This window comes from Ischnura elegans, chromosome 7, assembly GCF_921293095.1.
Source record: "Ischnura elegans chromosome 7, ioIscEleg1.1, whole genome shotgun sequence".
Taxonomy (NCBI): Eukaryota; Metazoa; Arthropoda; class Insecta; order Odonata; family Coenagrionidae; genus Ischnura; species Ischnura elegans.
Genome location: NC_060252.1, coordinates 37,370,393 through 37,380,949, shown reverse-complemented (window position 1 = coordinate 37,380,949; position 10,557 = coordinate 37,370,393). Strand labels below are relative to the sequence as shown.

The 10,557-nt window shown below is 36.5% G+C and overlaps 1 protein-coding gene across 3 annotated transcripts in view; it reads right to left on the bottom strand.

The window, feature by feature from the left end:
- Positions 1-4,107: 4,107 nt before the first annotated feature.
- The window catches only part of LOC124162171, a 163,266-nt gene continuing 156,816 nt past the window's right edge, over positions 4,108-10,557 (bottom strand). For all 3 annotated transcript variants that reach the window (XM_046538596.1, XM_046538598.1, XM_046538597.1), the window contains 3 exons: positions 8,662-8,841; positions 6,533-7,285; positions 4,108-4,428 (listed from right to left, as the gene is read on the bottom strand). In XM_046538596.1, coding sequence (XP_046394552.1) covers positions 4,420-4,428; positions 6,533-7,285; positions 8,662-8,841 — 942 coding nt within the window. In that variant the 3' untranslated portion in view covers positions 4,108-4,419. The remainder of the gene's footprint in view (positions 4,429-6,532; positions 7,286-8,661; positions 8,842-10,557) is intronic.

The following is a 10,557-nucleotide window of genomic DNA, read 5'->3' as shown; positions in this document are numbered from 1 at the left end:
TGAGCAATTAAACTTTCGAAATAGGTAGCGGAAACATTAAACCAGTTGGACATCTGGGTAAACCTCTGACATATTCACCGTATAGTCACCAGTTTCCCAATCGGCAAAAGGTGGATATCGATTCCACAATGCTCCATTTCCTAACATCCGATATCCGTGGGCGTAAAGGGTGGTGATTGGGAGTTGCGTTTGCTCTGTGACTATACCCAGCGTCCATTTCGTCAGCTTCTTCTGCAAATAGCGTTCGGAAAATCAGATCTTCCGCAAAGATTTTTGTTCACGCCACCTACAGAACAGGGGACAAAACTGAAAGGGACGTCCTCGAGAGAGGTTGTGGGACAAATTGAATGGACCAGAAGTTTGCGTGACTGCGCATTAACTTAGAATGCCTTCAAAAGACTATTGCATAACTTTCTCCTTGAGAAAAATCTTTATAAAGTTGATGATTAATTTAGTAGTTCTGTGTAAATATGTTTTTCATTGTTCTCTTCATATCCTTTGAAATATGACGTGTTCTGTACATTCCCTGTAAAGCCTCGGGAACAAATAAATAAAATGGTAAAGACTATAGTGATCCAATCATTGTTGTTAAGAGCTCACGTTTACCCATTGAAGTAGAATCAGCTGCAATGAGGTGTATGTTTTAAATTATTTAATATATATGTTTTTTTTTGGCGTTTTGTTCCATACTTATTGAGAATATGTATCCTTGTTTGATAATACGCAATTATTCTACAGAAATTGAGGCAATCAAGCTAATAATATAATTCTTAAATAAATAGAGTCACCTGCTAGCGAAAAATTTACCTCTTTGCCAATGATGCCATTTCTCTTATCGTTACCACGCGTGGCCACGGCTCAAAACGGCCGCACCCCCATCTGTTCAACAGAAAGAAATGACGTCACAGCAGGCGCCAATCAGCGCACACTTTCTTTCGCAAGGTTCGCCTACCGTAGGGGTCGGCAACTTGCGACTCTTTCGATTTCAAATTGCGGCCTTCCAGTTCCAAGCACAAAAATAATAATTATATTATTTTATTTTCAAAACTCAAAAAATATTGCAAACAGGATGGGTGTAGGCCGGAGAGAGGTTATAAGCGTCAAGGGCGCAGCGAGGAATTAAGGCTGGGGGGGGGGGGGGGGGTTCAGGCACAACTAATACTGGGGAGTTAGGGGCTATGGAATACCCGCCAGGGGAAGCTGGAGGTGCGGGCCTCTCCCCCAGAAAATTTTTAAGATAAATGGTTCAAAATGGTGAGTTTTACGGCCTTCTGAGGTATATTTTTATAATCCTTACATTATTCTATAAGTAATATTAATCTAATTAAGTGAAATGGATTAAACTTAAAAATTTCTCTGAGCTCTGGGAGGGGTTTTACCCCCCCAATACCCCCCCTCGCTGCGCCACTCATAAGCGTCCCTTTAATATATACATTGCCGGCAGTCAAATTAAAGCTCTGTCGAAATGTAGCTGCGCGGCTGGTTGCATAACTTTAGGCTCTTCAGTCCCAAAATGTTGTCGACCCATGGCCTACACCTACACAATCGGCGTCAGATTCCGGATTTCAAAATGAATAATTTTGGTAATAAACATGTACATTTTTTAAAATCTTATAAAGGATGTAATAATTTCAAAAATCATGAAATTCCATTATTAGTTTAGCTATATTACAGCATTTAAAATCTAAACTCAAAATGCTTCTCACATTTTCTTTTGAAAAGGTACCTCACTAAAGTGATGTCACTTCACCCTTTTCTTCGGTGTGAATTTTCTTGTTTATTTTGAAGTTAACATGTTTTATGCTCGTGGGAGCTGAAAGGCACTCTATTCCATAATGCAATCTAGCACACAGCACTTCATTCATCCCTAATAGCTTCATCGGAAATTGATGTGTTGCCAGTACAGCCGCTTTTCAGCGATGAGAACAAAATGAGACTTTGTTAAAACTTTTGCGGGTACTCGTCATGTAAAATAAAAACTTTGGGCTGTGTCGCCGCATCAATTTTTGGGCTGCCCCAATGTTTCCCGACTGATGCTGGTCCCTTTCTCAAGAGATTATAAGAATCCCTTCGACTAGCATCGGTCGGGAAATATAGGGCCACCCAAAAATTGATGCAGTGACATAGTCCAAAAGCTTTTATTTAACAAAATGTGACTCATCCCTTGCCATAAAACTGGCATCTAAAAACACTGCAGAGTGGAAATCACCAGTACAGAAGTGCAGTTGAAATACAGAAGGGCCATGTGGTTGAAATTAAAAAGGGCAAGAAACTTTTATTGTTATGCGACACTTTAGAATGCACATCATTATACCCCGCGGCGTAACAAGGAATGTGCTTTCGGGGGGGGGTGGGATGGCCTGGGGAGGGCGAACCCCCATCCAAGGCAGGGTTTATGGGACAATTTTTGAAATATTACATGCCTGAAAATACAGTTTACATCATTTTGGCCCTAAAGATCGAAATTTAAGCAGATTCAGTTATTAAATGTAGAAACAAGACAATAGTTTAGAATATTTTTCAAATTTTACTGAGGCTTTGGGGGGGGGGATCTACCCCCTCATCCTCATCCCTCCCATAGTCACTCCATTGGTACCTCTTGTTTCCATCCTTCTATACAGAAATAGCTGCAGTAGCAACTTCTGTTTATCCTCAAGTGGAGAAAAGTTTTCCTGATTCATCTGATTAGGTAAGAGATTTTTGGCAAGAAGCTTATTTTGGCAAGCAGTTAAAGCTTTGTTAGATATACTTTTCGTTCAACAACTCCACTTTGTATGAAATTCAATTGAAAAATTCACTTCAATAATAAATTTAACAATCCAGATTTTATGACGGCCATAAAATTTTTACAGTTGGCCCTAACGTGAAGTGATAATATACAATTTATAAAAACTATGATGAAAAATGTTTCACTGAGGAGGGTAGTTAGCTAAGCTTTAAAATGACATAATATTCTTGCAAAATCTTAAGAGTATTTACAAAGCTACATAACTTGAAGGGGTAATACAAGAACTTCATATACATCAGCAAAAATCACATTCTCTCCTTGGTTCTCTATGAGGAGCACATTTGTTAAGGAATGTTAAAGAAATATGAAATAGCACCAAGCTTTATCTCAGAGTACCTTCTTCCTTGAAACAAGAGAATCCTTTCCTATAGTTGAAAATTTTTACTGAAAATACTGTTTTTTAATGCACACTACAGTTTAATATTAGCCATCACAACTGATGTCCACGAAGAATTTACCACCATCTTTAAAACAGAATAGCAACATGGACAGCCCAACTTCAATATCAAAATTGACACCTTTTGTAATTTTAACTCAGAACTTATAGTTTCAGCACCTTCCCTAACAATGACTGTACAACATTTACGTTTTTTCTTCCACTCATCAAAAAATTGGCATCAATCATCGTCCTTCCTTTCTTTAATATCTTTATAAAATGGTCTTTGGATGAGAAATCAAACATCTAACATGCACACTTACCTTACATAGCAACATTTTTGCCTCCCCAGTTCTATTAATAGAAATGGTTATATCTTAAATATTTCCTTCCCTGTGGGGCCCGAATTTATCAAAATCTAGGAATATTGATTCATATACTGAAATCAAATCCAGGGGAAATCTGCTGCTTAATAAGACTTCAGATGAAATACGGAGGCAACCTACCTAATAAGATTTTCCTTCTCAGGGATTATCAAAATTTTCTATGATTTGATATTCTGCTCATTGCAACCTTATTGCATATTTGCAGCTTGCTTTCACTTCATATTTATAGAGACCATTTCTGTGTTTTATCCTGTGCAAATGAAAATAATATTTGCCCTAAAAATCTCTTTCTTTTAGCATTCTAAATGATCCTGCATTTTGCAAACTTCATATTTCCAATATTACCTCAAAATCAGCATCATTCATAGTTTCATCTTTTTCTATTCATCTTCCCCAGAGACATGCTCAACCACAAACCTTGCCGTAAAAAAATCGAAGAATCCTAGATGGATAAAAGCAATGCAAAATATTTACATAAAGTTAGAAGAAAAATGACATTAAATTAAATTAGAGTTGTTATGAAAGTGCAGAATCACTAAAATAAATGGAATTCCCTCTGAGCTTATTTAAAGTAATATTTATTAAAAGCAATACATAATTACATAAAATCAATAATTTCTTTCTTGTTTACCTCTATACAAAATTTCAAGAACGCATCTCTGACATTTGTGCATCAGGTACATAGGTTAATCAGTTTTGTTTTGTTGTGAATATACTAAATATGCCTCACTTCTCATACAAAATGTATACCTCATTGGCAGGTTATAGGATTAAGTATTCTTTCCACAGTGTATTAGCACTTAGCAATAAAATTAACTTCCATTTAATAATATGTACAGTTGTTTGAGCAGTAAAACCTTTCTTGTGGATCAAGGATGCTGAAATAAAAATGGAAAAAATAATTAGTTTTTCATTTGAAATAACAGATGCAAAAACTCAATTTAAACGTTAAAACCTTTATTTTTACTCCTATTTAGAGGTTTCCCACATATATAGACTAATTTCATTTGAGTCTGCCAATTGCATCACATGGACAACACTTCCCTATTTTACACTTCCTTGAATTTGCACTTTATTTAGCCAGTTCCTTCAAAGTTTAAAAGCTAGGTTCAATGTACATTTTTGAGGCGCATTAGTTAATCATTAAAAAAAAGATCTTTCAACATCGGGCCATTATTTATATAAGCCTAAATCAGTAATTACAATGCCATTATGTCTAAATGTCCTAAATCAGTAATTTCAGTTCACTGATGACATCGCACAAGATAATACGAGTTTTGAATATGTAAATTTTTCAAAGAGCTTCTTGTTCTCTCACTCATCTGTATTTCCATTAGAATAATGCAGCCCCTTATTCTTTGCCAAGTTGTTCACCCAAAATGACGCAGAATAGAAAAATAATAAAAAATATAACTTTATTAACCATTTGCAATTCCCAGAACTGCAATGCATACCTGCTATACCCATATATAAGTAATCCTTTTCCTTGGTATTGTAGAATTTTGTTAATGAAAAACCATAAGAGCATTTAACCTAAGAAATTAAACTAAATTTATTTCATTCAACTATATGCATCAATTCAGTGCAAATGTACTAATGCTGTGTAATTTCACCTGAAATTTGAGTAAAAAAATTAAGAACGAAAGAAACATACACTACCTGAAATGGCAGCACTAGGGGTGGGCCGGGTTGGGCCCTGCCCAACTAAATTTTTTTGGCCCACCCAAATAAGACAGACGAATTTCAAAATGCCCAAAGTTGAACTATTATTATAACATTAAAATCAACAGTTACAGTTAAAGGCATATGGAAAACTACTGTGTTAATTTGCTAAACAATTTTGTTTTGTCCATATTAATTAACTTATATTTCACAGGTTTTTGCTTTCTTCTCAGTGGAATCAATTTTGCTGTTCTGTTTTTCAAGTGAATATAAAATGAATGCACTCTCAAAAATTCGTTAAGGCCTTAGAGACAATTTTTATTGTTGTGCTGCGCACCAGGAAAGGGGTGCCATTTGTGTAAGGTCAATAAATAAATGTTTTAAACTATATTTTGTCCTCTGTATTTATCCACGTCAACTCAAGGTTAGGCCCACCCATGTGACACACGCTAGAGCTGCTACTGACTACCTGAATATATCCTTCAATATAATCCATTTGGGATGTTAATTTTAATGCTGTTTTGCAGCACAAAGGTATATATATTTTTTAAATGTCATATGTGTTCATATTTTCATACATCAGCATTGTCTGTAGCCAAAAATATTTTGGGTCCATTTATGGAGAGGGAATAAAATTTAGTGGAGAGGGAAATTTACACCTTTAAGGGTACACACCTACTTAACTCCCAAACATTGCGAGGGATTTGAACCATCACTAGCTTGGAGCTCACTCCGTTATAGTACAAAAGTATATTTGCAATGACATGGCTTCATGCCTTAAAAAGATGGGCTCCTCGGAGACCAGTGGAGAAAATCATCAAAGATTGTACTGTTTTGAAGGCTAATCATGCTGGAGCCGTTAATGTTTGGGTTGCTGATACCATTGGAACTCTTTTTGGATTTAAGTTTACCTTTGCTGTTGGTAATGATCATAACGTTCAAGGTTCTTATTGGCTTACCATTTGATTCGCAAGGATAGAGGCAACGTCAACCTCATTGAAAGTTTTCATTGCAAAAAAATGAGTTCCATTTGATTCAGGGGATAAAAGACAGGATGAACATTCCACTGAGAAAAAAATCATTTCTTTGGTAAACACATTTGACACAAGATTTACAAAATTGGCTCAATATAGCTGTAAAAACCAATTAGAATGACCACCAGAATGGACATAATCCCCTCACCTTGCAAGCAGCCAAACAATAAATTTTTTAAATTCACTATGCTCATCAAACCATTCAATATTTGCATATATATGTAATATGATCATAGAATATAACTTACTACGAAATATTTTTTTGAAATTAATGGAATTAACATACCTTAGTTACTGAATTGGCACTGTTGTTTGGTATCCTGATGGTTACTTTGTTGGCTAAAGCATTGAGAATTTTTTCAGTGTTTTGAAAAGTCATACCTGAAGGGCTGCGGGGATGTAGAGTTTCTGATGAAGGCTTTTCTGTGCCATTAACTTGATTAAGATAACGAGATACCACACCATTTTGCTTTGCTGGCATAAAATCCATTCCAGCACATCCGTTTTCTTTGGAACTCCTATTACTATCATCATTCCCCACAATAAATGTTTTACTACTTTGCTTTTTGTCATCCGTTGGTGTTTCAGTCTGAGCTTTCAGTTTAGATCGAGATAGTGTTTGTATGAGTTCAGACTGCAGTTGACTGCTGACATTATTCCAGTCTTTTGGCTGCTTCAAATCCTTGCTTGTATCCATAGAATTTTTCACACTCGTTTTGTTTGCTGGTAAAAAGTCAAACCTGGTTGGCTGTGCTCTTCTGACACTGGAAGATGGGTACTCACTGATAGTCACTGAAACAGGTGCTTTCGATTGGTGAGCTGGCGCCTGTTTCTGACTCAATTGAGCTGATTTCTCACTTTTTATAATTTGAATGTTGTTCTCATTTGCAAAGAAAGGCGACTTTGGTGAATTTGGGGAAGCTGATTCCAAAGAATGTACTCTCACATAACTTGTCTGCTTATTAGCTGCTGGTAGTGGAAATGATGGAGATGAATTTATCCTTCCTATCTTCCCATTTGTATTCTCCAAAGATGGCATCTGAAAAATTGAATCAGATATAAGAGAGTGAAAGGCCACTACTAAAAGTAACTTCAACTCTGCACAGATTCATACCAGATTGCAACACTTAATGTTGCACTTGCCCAAAAATTATACAAACGTTAAGTTGGATTTTTCAAAGGTGTAAATATGTCAAGAGATATTTATAACACTCAAATTAAATATGCTCCATACTTCAGAGCTAGCAAGGTTTCTAAAACTGATATTTTAACCCTTTTACTGCCAATGGGCTGACATACTGGATATTGTTAGAAATAATAAAACTGTCATTAGTGAATTTACATGCCAAATGTAATACAATAGTAGTCGATGTATTGCACTTTTTTCCATAAAAAATAATATTCAACCCCCATAATTCTTCCATGGTTTTAAGGCCCAAACATGCATTTATGTCTGGGAAAAACTTTAATACACAGTTAAATAAAATCATACATATAAATTCAAAGGTAAGGAAAGAAAGGGATAGGAACATGGAATAGAAAAAGGACGAGGACAACGGTGCTGTGGTAGGTGGAAAAAAGCCAGAAATCAGAGGGTAAAAATGCGGCCTGACTGGGACTCGAACCCAGAACCTCCTGGTTGCCGGCCAGGTGCTCTACCAGTTGCGCTACCAGGACGCTTAGATTTACCATGATTTCGGCGGGGGTTTATACACAGAAAACTCCCTTTGCTGTGGCCCACGAGAGTAACCAATAGATGGCACTGGGGCAGCTCACCACTCACCAGGGGAAGGAATGGACGAGGACACAAGGATGAAAGGAAAGGTACACACTCACACGATAGCAGGAAAGAGACAGGAACACGCGTTTCGGGGCACGCAGAGCCCAAGTGAAATAAGCCAATATGGCCGATACACTACTTCATTCATTCACACGGCGCCTTAAGCGCAAACATACATATAAATTCAAAGGTAAGGAAAGAAAGGGATAGGAACATGGAATAGAAAAAGGACGAGGACAACGGTGCTGTGGTAGGTGGAAAAAAGCCAGAAATCAGAGGTACTTAAAATAATGAAAAATCTGAACAACTCATAACAGCCTCATCTGTCTTCGTACATCTCACTAAAATGGACACGCAATTGAAGGATTAAACATCTTACACACTATAAAATACAAAAGCTCTGGTGCATTTTAAGTCATGAGTTCAAACTCAATCCATTGAAAACATAAAATAAAGCTCAAAATTCATTGGTGAAACTGATGAGGTTGGCATACTCAAGCCTACCTCATTACCATTCCTCAGCATTTTTATTTAGGTACACATTTCTAATCAAGAAAGCAACCTTTGGTGTTCAATGGGGTCCCCTTTAAGTGAACCAAAAGGAAATTCAAAGTATTTAAAGCTTATTTTTTTACCGGAGGAGGAGGTGGGGGCACAGAAGACGAGGATGGTTCATTCTGGTCGGCTGCTTCTGTTGATTCAGTATTGCTGGGAATGGATTCAGATTGATCATCTTCAACTGACTTCCCACTGCTGCTACTTAAATCACGCCTTTCCAAAGAACCGTTATGGTGTACATTTCCCGGGTGCCTCTCCTGAAATTGAGATGAGGTGGGCAATTAATTCCCCAGGTGTTAATAAAAAAGTAGAGAATGAAAGAGACCATGGTCCTAGCACAGCTTACATGCCTCTTTATGAAAAGTAGATGCGTAGAAGAGGTAATATGGCACAGGATGTACTGAGGTGCAATTTTCCCTTTCACTTCCATTGCATTTTTATGCTGATTTAACTTACTTACTTTCAAATTTCCTGCTGTTGCATTTTCACTTCACTACCCAGTCTTTACACTGTCATATGTTTACGTAATGTACCATTAAAGTTTAGATGGGTAGAGATAACATCTCATTAAGCACACACAAACAAATTGATGAGGTGGTTATAAGCAATATAGTCCAATAAGAAAATTAAGAGTGAGGATAAGCTGATAGATTTTAATTTTTGGGATCAATCACGTTCACAAGGAAAAACATAACACAAATGCGATAGCAAGGAGTTAGTTATGCATTCTGGGAGAACATAATCTCACACTGAATGCAGACGTTTGTCGAAATAAAGAGATGTGGCATGAAGAAAATTCCTCATGTTATATTTATGCTAAATTATTGAAATATGTATGCACAGTATTGGAGTAAAGTCACCAGGATAAGTAAAAATGCTTAGCCACCACCTACCGCAACTGAATAACTGGTAAATATCCACAAAAGTAGCATTTATTTAAAAATTTGCAATAAAAATTCGAAACATAGGTGCAACTTCAACAATTTAATAATAAATCGATGTTAGATATTACAAACAATCAGGGTATTTACTCACATTATAGGTCCTAATAGTGATTAATGAACTTCTTTCCTCCATGGCAAAGACTACAATCCACTAGGTGGATGATGACCCAACTAACTGAGCACATTCCCACACTATCTAAATCTATCACTTTCTTTTGTTACCTAAAGAAAATTCCCATAGCACTCACACCATTTTTCTTAATGGCAAAACCTACTTCTGAGGAAATGAGATAAAAATCAATAAGTGTTTTACACATGAAAGGCATGACTTCTAATGGACATATGGGAAATTCACTCAAGAATACTCTAAATGGATTCTTATCTGCTTATGTCCTCCCTCATCCATTTACAAAATACAAGATACCATTTCGAAAACAAAGGATAAATATTGAAATGAAGTCAGTCACACTGATAAAACTTACACACTCACATAGCTAGAATAAGAGATAAAAGCAACCGACCAACCCTGCTATCTATCAAGGCAAGCTTATCTCACCCGTAAAGTACACAATCTGTGCAAATGACTCCATTGAATTCAGAAAAGGATTAGTAGAAATCTCTCCTTTTTGAAAATTCATTGGAATAGAATTAATTTGAAATAAGCTAAATTGATTTTATGAGACACGAACTCTAATGCTACTGCAACCATAATTCATATTTTACTCAAGAAAGTTACCTCTTCAGTAGCAGATCTCATAGCCACAATGCTACAGTGATGTAACTGCAAACTCCATCGGTTACTGTCATCATTGCATATTGCAGAAATATTGCAAAGCTCTTATTCACTCTGATGCAACCATGCAACCTTTGAAAGTTCTCTGGTGACAGTTCAAAATTCTGGTGAACTTCTAAGCAATGTTATACCCACGCTGTGTACACAATGACTTAACAAAAAGCTAAAATGCACGTGATGCTTGATCGCAGCATTCAGCGACCGAATTATTTGAGAATTAATTTCGATGGACAATG